The sequence below is a fragment of the Brachyhypopomus gauderio genome, unplaced genomic scaffold (assembly GCF_052324685.1).
Source record: "Brachyhypopomus gauderio isolate BG-103 unplaced genomic scaffold, BGAUD_0.2 sc229, whole genome shotgun sequence".
In the NCBI taxonomy this organism is placed as follows: domain Eukaryota; kingdom Metazoa; phylum Chordata; class Actinopteri; order Gymnotiformes; family Hypopomidae; genus Brachyhypopomus; species Brachyhypopomus gauderio.
This window is the reverse complement of record NW_027507050.1, coordinates 33,831-52,500: the sequence shown is the minus strand read 5'-3', so window position 1 is coordinate 52,500 and position 18,670 is coordinate 33,831. Positions and strand designations below refer to the sequence as shown.

General features: G+C 49.7%; 1 protein-coding gene across 2 annotated transcripts in view; it reads left to right on the top strand.

The window, feature by feature from the left end:
• The window catches only part of cdin1 (CDAN1 interacting nuclease 1), a 63,410-nt gene that overhangs the window by 34,143 nt on the left and 10,597 nt on the right, over nt 1-18,670 (top strand). The window contains exons 10-12 of one of the 2 annotated variants that reach the window (XM_076995688.1): nt 1,298-1,363; nt 1,726-1,831; nt 6,647-6,772. In XM_076995688.1, coding sequence (XP_076851803.1) covers nt 1,298-1,363; nt 1,726-1,831; nt 6,647-6,772 — 298 coding nt within the window. The remainder of the gene's footprint in view (nt 1-1,297; nt 1,364-1,725; nt 1,832-6,646; nt 6,773-18,670) is intronic. The other variant, XM_076995689.1, reaches the window with a different exon arrangement.

Sequence of the window (18,670 nt, the reverse complement as noted above, 5' to 3'; positions counted from 1 at the left end):
TGGATTAAAGCAGTTTGTGAATTGACTGTGAATAATTAAAGCTATTTGTAGGTGTAGTTGGTAAATTGGTTTTTGCCCATTGCTGTATATATGGAATGAACTTTAAATTCATGATGGTGTAAACCTCATGTAATATCTATACAATGTAATAGTTTGCATTTGAACATTAATCTCGCCATAGAGAGATACATATTGATCTCCCAACACCTGCCTAAGTCTTATAGTGTTGAAAGGCTCAAGGTCGAAATGGTGAGTGGTCAGGTGTGAAATTCTCTTTCCCCTCCCGTCTCACTACCCCAGAGAAGGAAGGGCCCTTAAAATCCCTCTCTCTGTCATTAAGAAGATATCATTTATTTGAGCCCGAGTGCTGACCTTACTGGGGGGCGTCCGGGAGGACTGTTCTAAAACTGTCAAAGTTTGTGTGCGGGGGCCACCTGGCCAGCCTACCCCAGCTGATAAATGGATTGGAAATAAGCTCCCCAACACTCGGGACGGCCCATTAATTTTAATCAAAGGTGATGTAAAAAGGGGGATCGGCACCGCGTGACAATGTCAACAGCTCAGGAGGTGTGGAGAGCGGGAGCGTGCCGGCCCGGACCCCCTCGCTGCCCGAGACCTTCGTCTTCTCTTCCCCCTCACCCCATTAGTCGAGCTTGGCTGGAGACGGAGGGGCCGGCCGGGCGGAATTGAATGACCTGGTCAGCCCGAGATTTAATGGAGAAATCAGGTGTTCCGCGGATAATGGTGGAGCCGCGTCAGAAGTCAAGGACAATGGTGGAGGCGGGCGCGCGCACGAGGGGTCACGCCTGGCGCTCGCTGCCACACCGGGACCCGTCCTTCCTCGTCTTTATGGGGCCCGTGGGCCGCGCACCCCCCCACCCACACCTGCAGCTGGCGGGGGTGGTGGTGGAGGTGGTGGTGCCGGCGGACCACTGGCAGGTACGAGGCCCGTCCTCTCGCCCCGGCTGGAGACGGAGGCCGCCGCTTCGGGCCTGAGCGTCCTCGCCCTCTCCGCCTGGGAGGAAGTGAAGATATAACCCAGGTGGGCCGCACGCGTCCGTCTTTGGGTCTTCTCGGTCTTTCGTTATCCCCACCCCCCCCTCGCTTTTTCATTCAGGCTCTGTGTGAAGTTTTGGGTCAGTGCTCTGGAGGCAAGCAGCCCACTCTGAGCTGTGTTCTGAGCCCCCTTCTCAAGTGTAGTAAAGGTCACTTTTGTCACTTCGGCACCTGCTGACGGCCTTTTGTGGAATTTGTTTGGTGCCCGTGTAAGTAATTGCCTTACAATGTTTCTCCTCAGATGAGAATCAGCTACGGGCCAAAGGTTATGACAAGACCCCTGATATTATCCTGGAGGTCCCTATTGGTGAGTTACTTACAATTGTTTGGCTTTGCTAAGCTTAGTCAGCATTGACTGTTATGGGTCTGCAGTTAGTTATCCTCGACACAATAACGTGTCAGGCTGATATTACAGCAGTGCCATTCTGTTTTCTCATGAGGATTTTCAGATGTACAAAATCAAAGCAGTTTTGCATGAAAATACCCTATGTGGCCCCCAAAGGAAGCTTTTTTCCCCTTCGTATGGTTTGCTTGAGTCAAGCCCATAACGGAGAGGTTGGCGATGCCTTCATGAGTATCTGATACAGTGGGTGCACTATCATCGTGGCCAGGCAGGGCCCACACGAGCTCCTTCCCTGACAGGTGATTGGTTCCTCGTTGTTTCCCCAGCTGTTGAAGGCCACATTGTGCACTGGATCGAGAGCAAAGCCTCATTTGGAGATGAACACAGCCATCGCACCTACCTGAATGAGCAGTTCTGGAGCTACTGGAACAGGTAGGCCCAACCACCAGGCCCACCGCACCTCCCACAGTCCTGGGCCCCACGCGGCCACTGCTCTAAACAGCAAAGGCTTTTCATAGCATTATAAAATCACTATGTAAATAAAGCCATCATACACCTTGTATCTTTTCTTTGTTTTTCAACTTTAATTTAGTCTTTTCTTGCGCAATTTAGACATGCTAAAGCTATTAAGTTAACGGTGGTCATCTCTTCCTGTGTATTGTGTTCTTTGAGAATAATCAAGCCCATCGTCATACACAGTGTTGCATATGTGTTGAGTTAAAGTAAATTAAAACCCAAAAGCTTCGAATAATACGTAGATGGCGGCTGTTTTTTGTTTCCAAGAAAGCCCAGTATCCACTCTGGGCCATTACACTCCTGCTACATCGTTGCGACATCACAATATTAATTGTTCCTGGTAATAACCAATTTTGTATAAAACCATACATCATTACTCCGGCTAACCCTAAGTATTTCCATGTCTGGTGTGTCAGGTGGAGAGGGTAGCGGGGTGAGCTATCTGTGAGGTCTGTGCGTGTCTCTCTGGGCCACAGGAACAGCCCGTGGCCTTGTTGGGCCCGAGCCTGTGTGTAAAGACAGATCTCCACAGCAGGGAAATGAAATCACCTCCTACTCCGCCGTCTCTCTGTGTGTTTCCTGCGCATCTGTATGTGTGGGGGTGTACAGGCGTGATGGGGCAGGGGCTCGTTTGGTCCTGGGAGAGAAGGTGGTGTGTAAAGCGGGTCTGCAGTAGGCCTTCCAGGCTACAGTCTCTGTGTTTGAGCTTAATGTAAACAGCTGCTTTTGGTTTCTGCTAAAGCCTTCTTTTCCAAATGATTCATTTCCGTTGCGACGCACTCTGCACAAAACAACGCACGAGTGTACGCAGCATGAAACGATCTTTGTCACACGCACTCGCGCACACACTCCGGGTGTTATAGGGTGTGGTGTGTGGGGAAAGAATGCACAACCCTACTAGGTCCTACCTCCCCACAACCCCACTAGGTCCTACCTCCCCACAACCCCACTAGGTCCTACCCCCCCCACAACCCCACTAGATCCTACCCCCCCACAACCCCACTAGGTCCTACCCCCCCACAACCCCACTAGATCCTACCCCCCCACAACCCCACTAGGTCCTACCCCCCCACAACCCCACTAGATCCTACCCCCCCACAACCCCACTAGGTCCTACCCCCCCCCACAACCCCACTAGGTCCTACCCCCCCACAACCCCACTAGGTCCTACCCCCCCCCCCCCCCCCCCCCACAACCCCACTAGGTCCTACCCCCCCACAACCCCACTAGGTCCTACCCCCCCACAACCCCACTAGATCCTACCCCCCCCACAACCCCACTAGGTCCTACCCCCCCCACAACCCCACTAGGTCCTACCCCCCCCCCCCCCCCCCCCCCCACAACCCCACTAGGTCTTGTCTGTGGTTCCTAGTTCCTAGCTTCCTCCTCTGTAATCACATTTTTGTCTGGGTTCAACACAGTGAAATCTTTCTTTAGGAGCTCCACGTTGTGTATCTCACGGGGCTGTGTTAGCTTGCAGAACAAATGGGCAGTGTGTGTGTGTGTGTGTGTGTGTGTGTGTGTGTGTGTGTGTGTGTGTGTGTGTGTGTGTGTGTGTGTGGCTGCGGAGGGGGAGGTGCTCACACACTCCGTCTGCGCAGCTGAAAGGTCACCCCCGCTAACCATGCTGCGGCTGACGGCCGGCCGACACGCTGTGACACACGGGGAACAGAGGCCACAGCACCTGACCTGGGAACAGTGTCCGTTAGACAGACACTCTCACCGCGCCTGACCTGGGAACAGTGTCTGTTAGACAGACACTCTCACCGCGCCTGACCTGGGAACAGTGTCCGTTAGACAGACACTCTCACCGCGCCTGACCTGGGAACAGTGTCTGTTAGACAGACACTCTCACCGCGCCTGACCTGGGAACAGTGTCCGTTAGACAGACACTCTCACCGCGCCTGACCTGGGAACAGTGTCCGTTAGACAGACACTCTCACCGCGCCTGACCTGGGAAAAGTGTCCGTTAGACAGACACTCTCACCGCGCCCGCAGCCTCCATCACCACTCAACTCCAAGCATTACCCCTAATGCCTCGCCTGTCTTAGCAGTACCTGTTCTGTTACGAACCGGACAGCCGTAATCTTGTCACAGGAGATTCAGAGATTCACCTCTGAGCATGAAGCGATGCTGGATTTTCGAACTTGGGGACATGTGGTGACATGACAAGCAGCTTGGGCAGGAGAGGTCCACCCTCACGTCTGCCCAGCGCTGTCTGCTGAATGCCCAGTGATGTCTGCTGAATGTTACTTGATGGCTAGGTCATCGCCTTTAGAGCAGGAGATTAGTAAAGTGATTAATGTCGTTACACTGATGAGCCGTGCGACTGGCAGTCCTGCTCTGCTCTGTCCCCACACTTCATGTAGTGGTCACCCCAGGTGCCATCAGGCCGGCAGGGCCCTCTCAGACTATTGTGAGTGGACTTCACCTTCCAAATGACATGGTCACTACTCTTTCTCGTCTTATTTTTATTTTTACGGTGTAGCCTGATTTCCTTAACAGACGAGCGCGTCTCTGTGACGATGGTTCCTCAAACTGTGCAGAGGGGTCGAACAGAACCCCTCAGCGACGACAAGGTCATAAGCAAATGTGTGTTTTATTTTCCCCGTTTTGTGGGGTTTTGTTTGGAAGTGGCGCAGGCAGGAACGGCAGGCGGAGGCGTGGAGTCGGGAATCGGGAGTCACTGGAGTGTGATAAGCTCAGCTTTGAACACTTCAGCTCCTAGCGAGCCTCATTAAATACCTCAAAAAGTTGTTGACCAGAATATATTGGCCGGCGACTGGGAACATTCCTAGACTGTGAGGAAGGCAGCGTTTAATGAGACAACACTTGGAGGGAAACGGCTCTAGTCAATCAAACGTGACGTGACTTATGACCAAAAACATGTGCCATCTTCCCACTGCGCTCTGTGATGAGAGACACAGGCCCTGTAGACGCTCAGGACGCCTGCTCTGATTTACCAGCAGTGCTCATTGTATCTGATGCAGTGGTATCTGTAATGATAGATGCGCTTTAATGGATGTGGTTTTAGAGATGCGGATTCTGACATGAAAACGTAACGTACATGGCGGTGAGCGACCTTCATGTCGGCATTCAGGAGTAGCTTTGTTGCGCAGGCACGGAGGGACCTGACAGGGCTCATTCCGTCATGTTTGTGGGCCGTCTCACCCGATAAACTCTGCCCCGTCGGATAAAAAAAAAATGTCAATCCCTTCAAAACCCACCTTTAGCAGTCCCCTTGTAATTTTTAATTGACATTTACATCTGACATTTTGAATGCAGTCTCCCACTGTTAGGCCTTCTTTGTGGGCCAACCCTCACTCCCCCTGATCCAGCAGAGCCCGCCTCCTCTCCACCGCCCGCCCAATTGATGTCATCGCAATGAGAGTGATGGGCTGACATCACCAAGACTTCATATGCTTTCGTATGGAGGTTGCGGGCCTTTTTTTCAGAAAGGAATTAGTTCAGTTGTCCCGTTAGAAGAAACAAAAACTGACAGAGAGCCAAAATCACGGAGGCTTTCTCTCAGAGTGACCTTCCAAACATGGCGTCGGCTGTTCGTAATGACCGCGCCTCTCCTGAGAGACAGCTCCAGTGATCTCCAATGCTTTGAACTAATGCCAGCTCTTGTATCCGCTAATAATTGTTCTTCATTTATCCTTTAGCAAAAAAAAAGAGAAAGATGGACAGAAAAAAGAAGTGAGGAAGCATGAAGTGTTTTCCTCAGAATGACACAACTAATTTTCTCTCTGCAGCCCCCACCAGCAATATTCATCATCCAAACAATAGCCCCGACGAAACCCTAACCTCATAATACACGCTTCTCAGTGGAGTGGGGGTAATGACGCTTTGCCTGAGAGGGCTGAAGTGGGTGGGGGGAGGGTGGGGGGAGCAAACGAAGATGAAGGGGAGAGAAAAGGCTGTTCAGGCCCGCTGGCTGGATGTGGCGGTGGAAAAGCCTCTGGTCTCGTCTTCCCATCAATCTTCTGCGCTGACTTCTCCAGTGCCAGAGAGCCGTGCGACGGATGAGTTGATAATTGAGTTATCCATCTCCCCCAACTATCAGAGTTGCATAAAAATTATTCACCTGATGTTGAATATTAAGCACATAATAAGCCGTGTGTGTGTTTTAGGGGAAGTGAGTGTAGTTCAACACAGCGCGGAATGAAATACGACTCCCAGGATTCCTGATGCCGCCATCTCGGACACAGGGCGGGGCAAGGCAGCCGGTCGTGGAGAGGCTTTGGATAAATAAAAACCCATGCAGAGTTGAAATGGGATTAAACATGCCATTTTTCAGTCACGTTACTCCCAATGTGAGTTGGGGATTTTAAGCCCCGCCTCTCCCAGCCTCTCCATCAGCTCTTTGGGCACTGCCCTCTTTGGCTTGACGAGCACTGCTACCATCATGTTTGTTGTGCTTACTGACCTAAAGCAAAAAGGAGGCACCATCTCATCCCCGCCTGCCCAGTCATGGTATGAATCGTCAGCTCCGTTCTAGGCCGGTAAGGCGACGTCAACATCGTGCGTGCCACTGCGGACCGAGTCTTCAGACCAGTGCGGTTCTCGTTTAGGTCAACGCAGTACAACTCGCCCTGTGATGCTCTCCTCGTGACTTACTTCATTCAAAAATGTATCTCAATCTTCTTCGTATTTTTTTTCCTTCGCACAGGAGAAAACGAGGTTGTTTGTGTGTGTGTGTTGGGTTGTGTGTGTGCGCGAGTGAAGGGGTCCGGCGGTGTTTGAGCGGGGCTGGCCGTCGGCCGGAGCCCACAGCCAATCAGCGGTGGAAGCCTCGTGCTTTGGATGTGTCAGCGCTGGAAATGTTAGCGCTCCTAATGGAGGCTTGAAAAGGTTAGATCTGATAAAGAGCTGTCAGAGGTTGACAAAAATGATTTATGGCAATATAATAGGACAGTATGGCTCATTTCTCCCTCATATAAAATGGGGTTAAGACTTTTGGATTTGTCATATACATCACACGGTTTGACGGCCCGGAAGTGGCTGACGCGATCACGTGCACGTCTGTGTCACTCTGTTTCTTTGTGGCTATTATGGCTGATGACTTAAATAATCACTTCAGGTAAGGGTCGGCACCTAACGAATGTTCACGAGTGTCGTCAGACGTTTGCGGCCGTATACTGAGCCAGCAAAATCCCCACTTCACTGTTCAGGGTCCCTGTAGGTTAATGGGGGATTTAACCTGATCACACAATATTCAAACTATCATTTGAAAATATTTGTTCACTGGCTTGAATGTATAAAAACAATTTCTTTCTTTTAATTTGAGGCCCCTTTGTTGACTTACCTCCAGTCTGACAGTTCTTGACCACCTCAAACTTTTTCCAATTAATTTTGTTCTTAATGTCCTCGGTTTTACTGGAGAATTGGATGATAACTCTGTGAGAGGCTCAGGCTGTTCAATCAGATAGCCCTGACATGAAAATGAATTTTTTGATACCAGAAATTGGACAGTGTGCTCATTTTAATGGCAATGTCCATCATGCTCTCATACCCATACACGTAAGGCCAAGAATACCGCATTAATAAATACACGCTGGAAATACTTCTGAAGCAAAATGCTCCCCTCTGTTCTTGTGCGCACGCATGCGTGTGTGTGCTTGTGGCACAAATGGCCAGTGTGTGTATTTTGCCCGGATGGATGTTTTGGGGGTATAGGTGTACCGGCCCACAGAAGGCTGTCAGCGGGGGGCGAACAGACAGAGCGTGTCACCTGAGAGAGAGGTCACCGGCCCCACGGCCCCGCCTCCCCTGATCCCGATGAGGGTGGACATCAGTGGACTAACCCCTGAGGACAGTCCCCTCTGCCGCTGTCATCTGCGACACACATACAAGCACACGCGCTTGCCCGAAAGCCAAGAGCCACGGTGACTTCCCGACATCTTCAATGTCCGCTCAACTCGTAGATGGGGATTTTATTCAGGTGCAAGGTGCACGGTTTACAGTAATGTGGATGTGGTTTAGCTAAAGTGAATGTTTTGGATTTATTTTTGGATTTGGCTATGGGGGGGGGGGGATTCTGCAGACTCTTTTCTGGCTCATGTTGATTCTACAGCCATGATGTTTTCATCCTCTGTCTCGTCCCATGCTGATCAGCGCCAGTCCTTTGTGCTCAGTATCTCAAACCATCCGTTTGGCTGGGAACTCGTGGACGTGTGCCCTCGTGGACGTGTGCCCTCGTGGACGTGTGCCCTGCACGGTGCAGAATGCCCTTGTGACAGTTTAATCGTTAGGAGCTTTAGAGAAATAAAGTTGACATGCGATGACTTCTCGGAATTTGCGACCCTCTGTGCATGACATTTAGCGCCGCGGCACGCCCAAATGTAACGCAAGACGTATGACGGACAGTTCGGAATACTAATGGCAAATGACAAGGCGGTTTCATGCTTTAAGGGTTTCAATGCATATTTAGGCGCATTGTTTAACAGCTCCGCATGTAATCCAGGAGCTCTGGTGTCCCAGTGGCCGTGGGGCTTTTTCCTCCACACAGCCTCCACTTAACTTATTTATCCCCGGGTGGAGGAGGTGGGGGGGGAGCTGCTGACGCATTATATGGATTTGTCGTGTAAATTGAGGTTAAGAACAGCTTTGATGCACAGGAGGTGTGCAGTCAAACACCACCACGGGGACACACATGCACCCGGCGGAGGTTTGTGAAGTCTCTCGACTGACGTTTTGAAGTTGGAGCGAAAGCCTGATGTGATTGGGGGCGAGGACATGCTTTTGCAGTGGATTCCTCTTTAGTTCTGGAGGTTTTCGGTGAATGTAGCGTTTTCCCCTCAGCAGATTGATATTCATGTCATTAGGGGTAAAGAAGCACACGCGTGAGTTCTCCGCGTTCTCCCCCATCCTTCATCGGGTTCTCCTGGCCCAGCCACCCGGCCCACGTCCACTGACCTCCCGCCTTTCATTCCAGCCAGAAGTCAGTGACATTTGTCATCCTGCTGAGATCTTGTCTGGGGCACTGTGACTTTATTAAAACTGCTCTTTGTGAGACCCCAACCTTAAGGGACAATTCTGATGGCTGAAATGGTTTTGAGCGCCTGTCTGATCCCAGAGATGGTTGAACCACAGAACTCTTCTTCACCTGCCACTAAATACATCAGACACGTGGAACATATACAGCAGTATTTAACACACTGATTGCAGCAGTATGTCAGCACACGGAGGTGAGGGCCTTTTCTAAGGTGTAAGGGCTTCAGAGGTTTTATATGGTATTCTTTAAATGCCCTAATTATGCTAAGATGTACAAATCTTTTTTAAGAAGCAGATTGTACTGTAGTTTGAATGTATGTTTTTATGATATGGTTTTATGGTTTCATGGTAGTAATTGAAAGAGCGTTCAGCAGTGATTTTGCTTCATTTTTTTGTGTATTTTTTTCACACTAATACAAGTATGTTTTTTGTGTGTTGTTATTTGTTTTGAGGAATTCATCTACCACCCAAATATTTATTTGTTTGTTTGCTGTAGACTTGTATGTTGTTATGTATAGTATGGAAAAGCAGTACCAAGGAAAGTGGATCACCTCTGTGCTGCTGGACTCCTGCTAGAATATATGAAACAAATCTTATGTTAGAAGTCTTAAAAAGTCTATCAGCCTTATTTGTAAGTGATGTATACTTGATCTAAAACTAATCTAAATCTATAAACAGGTTCAAATTCAGTGTATAACATCCTGGATGTGTCCATCTGTTTTAGTGTGTTCCCTGGTGTAATAGTAACCACGAGAGATGGCACCACTGAACCTTTAGCTGAAATCCTGCCATGTTGTGGGTTACTGTTCCACCAGAGGATCTTCCAGGTTAGGGAAACGTTTTAAAATGTTAGTGTGGATTGTATAGCTTCCCGGTAATGGCCATATAGAATATAGCAGAGCATGCTGCCAAAGTCAATAATGACGCATGTGCGGAGAATCCCAGCAGTAATATGTCAGTCTGTGTGACCCCAACGTGCCCTACATTGTCTTAACGGAGTAGTGCGACACTGGCTTTTTACGTCAGAAATTAACATCTGTGCATCAGAACTTCATCCTTTTGTATTTTTACTTCATTTAGTTTGAGAATGTGCATCAGAACTTTATCCTTTTGTATTTTTACCTCATTTAGTTTGAGAATTTTGTCTTTAATACCGCTTGTGTTTGCGTATTGAGGACACGAGACCAAAACCGTAAGCCAGCCTGTGTTGCTTTTTATTGTACACTGAAATGTGAGGAATGTGAACGCACCATGCGGTCCCTCCCAGACTGGGGCGTGATGTGGCCGGGCAGTGGGGCAGTAAGATGGGCGGTGGGGCAGTAGGGCGGGCGGTGGGGCAGTAGGGCGGGCGGTGGGGCAGTAAGACGAGCGGTGGGGCAGTAGGGCGGGCGGTGGGGCAGTAAGACGGGAGGTGGGGCAGTAAGGCGGGCGGTGGGGCAGTAGGGCGGGCGGTGGGGCAGTAAGGCGGGGCGGTGGGGCAGTAAGACGGGCGGTGGGGCAGTAGGGCGGGCGGTGGGGCAGTAAGATGGGCGGTGGGGCAGTAAGATGGGCGGTGGGGCAGTAGGGCGAGCGGTGGGGCAGTAAGACGGGCGGTGGGGCAGTAAGGCGGGCGGTGGGGCAGTAGGGCGGGCGGTGGGGCAGTAAGACGGGCGGTGGGGCAGTAAGGCGGGCGGTGGGGCAGTAAGACGGGCGGTGGGGCAGTAAGGCGGGCGGTGGGGCAGTAAGACGGGCGGTGGGGCAGTAAGGCGGGCGGTGGGGCAGTAAGACGGGCGGTGGGGCAGTAAGGCGGGCGGTGGGGCAGTAAGACGGGCGGTGGGGCAGTAAGGCGGGCGGTGGGGCAGTAGGGCGGGCGGTGGGGCAGTAAGACGGGCGGTGGGGCCGGGGTGAACACCCCACTATTGTGCAGCGAGGGCCAAGGCGAGCGCTGGAGCATGAGGCCACAGCGTAGCAGCACAGAAGGACACGGCGGCCTACTTCTAATGCGGCCAGTTGAATGGAAACAATCTGTCCTTTTGTTCCCCCATAAAGCAGCCTGCTCTCCACATTTGGTCCAATGGAGTGGAAGCACAGGGGCGGGGCTTGGGAGGGCACGCTCAGAAGAGGAGTACGTCTATGAGACTTCCCTTTTTTATTTGACACCGTGAGCGTGTGATTGCTTTTGGAGCACGATTAGCTGTTTCAGGCTCACAGCTGTTCCAATACATTGATATTTATGAGGACCCAGATACACGGAGCTCTGTTTTTAGTGAATTCTCTAAGTGTCCAAAAGACAGGCTGTTCTTGTGCGTTTTTATTAGTTACTGCATGGCCAAGTTTTGTTTCAGTGAAAATGAGGGGGGGGGCATTATTAGTTTAGTGTGTGTTGGTAGAATATCACTCTATAGACTACTGGTCCACTGCTTCAGCGTCCCGCATGGTTACTTTGCTTGTTTTTGGCTTGTGCTTTTAACAACAAACAGTTCTGTAGTCTCGGTCCCCTTTGTTTGTCTGGGAGTTCAGACCCGTCATGTGTCGGTTTTACAGCAGCGGATGTTAGAGGTGGACGTGTTGAGGTGAGAGGCAGGGTGGTCCTGATAAGTGCCTGTGTATAAATAACCCGGACGTGTCCCTCTTTAAGGCCCTCGTCCCCTGTGCGGCCTCGTCCCCTTCCTGCCCCTCTCGCTCTAGCATCTCGTAGCTCACGCCCAGGCCATCAATTACAGCCCGCCGCCATCTTGTCATCCTGATCGAGGAACAGATGTTGGCCCGTTCCGACAGCCCTCATCGGGGGAACACATTGGTGAAAGGGATTGGCTCTGGGCTGCAGTATCCATAAACGTCACCCGAGGGTTAGTCGACTCTGACCGGCGCGATTTTGTGTCTGTCCTCCTGCCACGGTTGCTCCGCGGTGACCTCGTTGAACGTGATCGCGGCATGTTGGCCTGAGGTTGATTTTGTTTCTGTAGAGAGCGTCTAAGTGTTTCAGGCTGAGAGGTAACCCAAGCAAACTGAGGTTATGAAGGACAGCTAGCCTTCCAGACAGCATGCCTGTATATATCACAATTAGCAACCGCATGCTTTACAATGCTAAATATATATAAACAAGTCTTCACAAAAACAAACATGTCATGGTATACAAATCACTTCCTATATTGCATTCAGAATTGTGGGAAATGTGGCCAGGGCTTATGTCAGATAAAAGAAATGATTTATGTTTTTTTCCAGGTGTCATTTGTTAGGATTTTATTATTATAGTTCTTATTTTCCTTCTTGAATGTGACAATATTGAACATTATATAAATGAGACATTTATGAGACATCTCGTTTCCATGAATTTCTATGCATCTGTAAGTTTTTCTTCTAAACTTCCAAAACAACCGACATAGAGAGGATTTCTTATGTTTACTTTACAAAAGGAAAAGGGACCCCGGACACACTGGCCAATCTACAGTACTAATGGTATTTTTTAAAGTCATTTAATTCCACCTGTGTCTATTTATATCTGTTTTAGGTCAAACGTGGGACGTCTGCTTTTACGTCACTGAGTTTCCGGTTGAAAGTTCTTGCCTCTTGATTGCCTCGTGCGTTAAACACGGCTCGTAGCGAGAGGCCGCAGCCTAATCAGAGACAGACGAGAACTGGAGAACCGTGACCTTTGATTTCACTCTTCCATTCAGACCGACGTTTGATATCTGTCAGGTCGGCGGAGACCTTCAGCGGCGCACGCAGCATACTGTAATCAGTTGAAAGTGCTCGGCCCTTTTGATGTGTGCTGGACGCTGCTGTTCGCCGCCTGCATGGCCTGGTGGTGACCTTTGTTCTTATCCAAGCCATAAAACAGAGCCATAGAGCCCTCCCCGTGTTTCACGCCATAAGGGACCGATGACGTTGATGTGCATTCGTCAACAGCAGGAAGGGTTTTAACTTTTTTTCCCCCCCTTTTTCTTCCTCCGGGTGTCCCTGTGGTGACGCTAGATCGTGATAGCAGGGCAGGAAGAGGTGTTTTACCCCGCCGGACCACGCCACTCTGCAGAACAATGTCCGCAGTGACGTCGGGGTAATCTAGCCTCGCGTCGGCGGGATGTCTTTATCGGCTGCCGTGTGCCGTATCGGCTTGCCCCCCCCCCACAAACACACCACCCCCCTGCCCACGCCCCGCGCCGGCTTTAGCCGCGGCTCCGTCATGTATCGACTGCGAGTTTTGAGTGACCACTCTTATTTCTGTTGTGAGTTCGTATGTCAGTTGGGCTAAAGTCCCAGGGAAAATGGAGCTGTCTGGTGAAAGCTCTCTCCGATACAAGCTGCCACTTCAATTTCCACGCAGCTGTGGCTCGCCGAGATCGCCTCACTGTCCCGCCTGACTGCTCGGATTCTCTTTCCGCCACGATAATAACAAATGTGAAAACTATTAAATTCGCACAATTTGGCCACTTTTATACGGCCCTCTCCGCCTAAGTTTTCTTCCTCCAAAAACTGGCAGAAGGTAATGTGAAATGTGCTTAAGAAAAGTGATGTTTTTTCAAGCCTGGATGAAATGTTAATGTAACTGATATATACCCATTATGACAGCAGGGAATGTTTCTCAGTAATGGCTTCCACCGTTAATTGGAATCATACTGGAAGGTATGCGTTGTGATACCATTTGTAATGTGGAGGGGGGGGAATACTCCTCACCTAACCTGGCCATTAGCATCGATGGGATCTCCGTCAGTGGAGCTGCTGACAGTCGGCAGCTCACCTCAGACACCTCCCAGGCCTGGGCTGAGCGGAGCGGCCGGCCGCCTCCACTGGGAGAGGCCCTTGCTGTGGTTTCAATCAGAAACTGGGACAAACTCTTGAGTAACGATTGCAAAATATTTTTGCCTGAGCTGCCTGGGTGAAACTAAACCCTCAGGCGTAACCCTGCAGGCCTCTCTCACTCCTCCTGCCGCTGTCTTCATAATCGTGGGGCTTCATGGGAAGCGTTCGGTAGGGCTTACCTGTGCCTGTCCTCGCGGTGGAAAGAAAAAGGTCTCCTGGATCATGAGAATATTTTCACTGTTGAAATGTTGCCAGAATTAGTTTGAATGTGCGAGCAAACATCAATCAATCAATCAAATTTTATTTATATAGCGCTTTTTACAACAGTTGTTGTCACAAAGCAGCTTTACAAGTGCCGAGTCCTAGCCCCCAGTGAGCAAGCCAAGGGCGACAGTGGCAAGGAAAAACTCCCTAGTTTTTTTTTTGCATGAGGAAGAAACCTTGAGAGGAACCAAGACTCAGGGGGGGAACCCATCCTCCTCTGGCCGACACAAACATATTCTAATCAGCATTTTGAACGCTGGACTTTTGAATCGGCTGACCCTGCTGGAGAGGGGTCACATAGTTGCGACGTTGGATGTCATATTTGCTGGTGTTGATGCCACTGAATGGAAAGTTATACTCTGCCTGTCCAAAAAAGGAAAGCGGGGGGGACAAATGAGAAACTACTCCGGGGTCTTAACATGTGAAGAGTTGTAATCTTCCCAAAGTGCTTGGCCCCCTTTTTCCTGTCGGCCTTCATCTCAACTTCAACCTCCAACCCCTCCCTGCATGTATCACTGCAAACGCAGGCGGCCCACGCAGGGCTGACGTGGAGGACTCAAAGCCCCAGGGCCTTCTTCCTCTCCCTGGGGCCACCACCACCGCCTGACACCCCCCCCCCCCCCCCCCCCCCCCCCACCCGTCTCTCCTCTGCTCTCACAGACAGACTTGCAGAGGGCCCAGTCGTAAACACAGACTCCTATCACCCTCTCGCTCTTAATGACTGCCTTAACAGCACCGGCGGAGGCGGAATATGCATTGTAAATTATGTTTGACAAAGCGAGCTCTGTGGTTTTGCTGCAGCGTGTCTTTAGTGATTACTCAGACTTCCTCCCGCGGCTGATACGCTCCGAGCACCGCCAAGGTGCGGAGTCCTTATCACCGCCATTGATTTAGGGCCAACCCCCCCGTGACAGAGGTCATTGTGCGCTGAAGTTATCCATCATCCGGGCTTTTGATTGTCTCCAGAGTGTCTGCGCGTGGGATAGGCGCCATGGGAACGGGGCGGTGTGCGGAACACGGGGGCATGGGTCTGGCCCTGCAGACCCAGCAGACCCACCCGGATCAGAGCAGGTTGGGCCGCGACGCCCGGTCCCGTCTGCTGTGATTTGCAGGTGGAGGTTTGGTGTCGTGGACACCATCAGCAGACTCAAGTCCACCGTCTTCATTGATGGAAGTCTTACTGCCACCGTTTAACGTTTTCAGATTTTTATGCAATAAATCTCTTTTGCCTTGATGAAATCCTAAATGATAAAATCACCTTTCATCAGTTTGTGGACATTTGGAACATTCCACGTGAAATATTTTCCAAATATCTTTGAGTCTCTCATTTTCTGGAATATGCCAAGTGGTGCTAACATTTCCTCCTGAGAAAAGAATTTAAACATATTTCCCCATGTCAGTGTTTTTCCGATAAAAAAAAAAGTGTTATTTCAGCGGTCTGAAGATGGCTATTCATTGCCATAAATGCTGTCTGTGGCTGTATTATCTTCGATCTTAAATGTCATATTTTTTCTGGCATGAAAACTAGGAAATCCTATTTTCAAATATGCTATGATTCATAATAATATTTGCCTTTGGCCTATTTCTTGCCAAGCTTTCCCGTGGTTCCTAGAACTGCCGAAGGTTGACGGAAGACTTGTTTACGATATGCAGTATAACTTGTAAAATGTGCAGAAGGGTCTGGCGGAGGGACTGGAGCGGAGACGCTGTCACGCGGGGGGCGCGTGGTTGCTGCTCTAGAACGGTAGCGGCGGGGCGCGGTGAGCACACGTGCGGGGCGTGGTGAGCACACGTGCGGGGGGACTTCCTGCAGCTCCTAAGTGCTGGATGGCTTAAGAAATTACACTTCAGTCGCTAATCAAAACCTGGCCGGCTAGTCTGAGAACCCCGCATTTATACACTGGATTTCTGTTAAATACAAGGGCCGCTTATAACATTTTTACGGTCCTCTCCTTGCATTATATATAATTCTGCCCACCCCTCCACTCCCAGTACCCCTTCTGAAACGTGTCACATCCCATTACACAAATTTGGATATGCTAAATTACCGCAGGAGGGGCTTGGCGTGTCCCGGGATCGCCCCCTTTAACAGCGTGCTGACGCTTCACTTGTACGGGGGAAATGTAGGTCTTTAACTATTGGAAGTTGTCTCAAATTTTATCCTGTCGGAAGATGATGTGGTTTTGCAATTCAAATATTTGCTCCTTCTCCTTCGCAATGCAAACCAGCCGCTTTGAAGCCGGGGAGTTCTATCAGCGGCGGTGACAGTGTGAGTGCTTCGCCGTGACACCGTGCCAGGCAGCGTCGCACTCCCGCCCGCCGCATATTTTAAGTGGAAACGGCGAATCAAAAATGCATGCAAATGTCTGCCGATGTTTCGCATGTGAATATTTTTGATTTGCACGCTCGCATATTCAGGAGGAGTGCAAGCGGATAAACAGCATTAATCAAGGCTACTTAACATGGCCGGAGCGTGCGTCCTGCTCATAAACCAGCGCCCGAGTCAGGCCGTGTGCTTTAGCCCTCTGCTGCTCCATGTTGATGAAAGAACTGGGTAATTTGATGATGAGGGTTTTGTTTGTTTGTTTGTTTGTTTATTTGTTTGGGGGGTTAAATACACTTGAGCAGCAGGTCTTTTCAGAGGTGTCAGGAGCTGAAGCCTCTTGATTCCCCAGCCAATTAAACTTCTTCCACTTGAGTTACTTCATTACAGACAACAGGCTTTAGGGTTTTTCCTCTGTAGCCCTGACCTGAAGTGGTTCTTTGCTCATTATTACACAAACACACACCACCTCTTTAGAGGCACCAGGGAGAAAATCACCTGATTTTTTTTTCCTCCCCTTGTAGAGATTTTTTAAACCTTAAAGCACCGAACCGCCTCAAGATTATTCCTTTACAAACAAGAAATTCCTGTGAACTTTTTCTTTGCGTTCCCAGAGTGCGGTGTGCTGCACATGAAGCCCATATTCACGTCCCTCAGACCCTCCACTGGCCCTCTTCAAACATAAAGAATATATAAGACAATTAAGAATTGTCATTGCAACAAGAGCCCCCTGCTCTCAAACCCTATCATTTAATTCTTTACCCCCTTCATTCTTCCCCCAGTCTTTTTTTTTTCCACCTCCCCAACAGCAATTAATCTCATTTTTAGTACAATTTCCACCCCACTCCTGAAGTCAGGCAGACTCCCCTGTTTTGTTCCTATTTGGCTTGGTTCCTGTGCATAGTCATTAAAGGTCCAATTAACGTCACCCTTTAGCTGAAGAGTGCTCATTTTTATTGGGGAGCTGACAGTCGCCACCATGAGTGCCGCAGTGTAATATGCATTAATTGCCCCGTAACACTGGTAATTACCAGTTCTTCAAGCCTCTCAGTAAACTGTCATGCCCAGACAAGACTGCTTTGAAATAGATTACTCATTAGGGAGACCTGCCCTGTTTTCCAATGGGGCTCACAGTGTTGGCACAAAAAAAAAAAAAAAAAAAAAGATTCTGGTGCAGAACAAATAGTTGCCAAAAGCAATTTCCTATTACAACTTCCCTGTGACGGGCCTCTCTCTCTCTCTCTCTCTCTCTCTCTCTCTCTCTCTCTCTCTCTCTCTCCTTTGTGTTTCTCACCATCTCAGTCGTCACTTGGTGTGGGGGTCAGGAGCGAAGACAGAGGATCCGCGGTGGATCTACCCCTCCTCCTGTAATTGCCCCTGTCGCCCACAAAGCAGCCTCATATGGGGCATCTGCACCTTCAGCAGAGTGCCGGACACTGGAGGGGTCAGCCGTCGGGTCCGTGTGCTGCTGCTACCTGGGGCTCTGTCACGTTACCTTTACTTCCTCACGGTTGTCCTCTGTTTGATCGGACCTTTCGGCTCACTGGATGATGGCAGTGTTTTTGAAAAGGGGTCATGTGCATATATACCCACGCTGACCCAGAGCGCCTGGCTCTGCTCATAACCTTCAGCCTTCTGAGTCAGAGTATTGGCCTGTGTGCTGCCCTATAATCAGAACACGGACATCGCTAACAAGGAGTGTAACATTTGATGTCCCCTCAGTTAGTATAGCACCCCGTCCCAACTGTTAGTGCATTCACGTCGAAAACTTGTTGAACAATGTCAGAGGAGCTCGCTGAAGGAGTTTGAGGTCAGATTGTGCTACTGAGTGCTGAAAAAGGATCCCAGCACTGGGGCCACATTTCAGTTCTTGGTAGGGGACTCTTAGACATTGCTGTATCCCCCATAGTCTTTCAGTATCTAGTCCATAGGTGTTACCTTAACATAGGGAAATGTTTCTACGGTGGAAAATAGTCAATGGTAAAAGTTTTAATAGAAAAAAACTAAAATATAATGTGAAAAAAGTAAAATAAATAAAAAGTAACTAATGAAAATTTGAATAAAGTAAAAAAGATGCTGTATAGCTGTTTTTCCACCACTGAAGATAAAGAACACACACACACGCACGCACACACTTGTTTTATCTCCCTTATAGCACCTGCTTCAGGCAATCTGTTCCCACTCGTTTTAAATGAATTTTGTCACAGCCTTTCAGATTCTCACCGGGCAGTGTGCTAATGAAAGGAGATGGTACAATTTGAAGTGACCAGGTAGCAGAGAACACTGCACAGCCGAGCATGCTGGGATACCGGGAGACAAAGGAGACAGCATTCGCTTCGTCACTGATAAACCCATTACACTTCTCATTAACACGCACACACCCGGCCGCA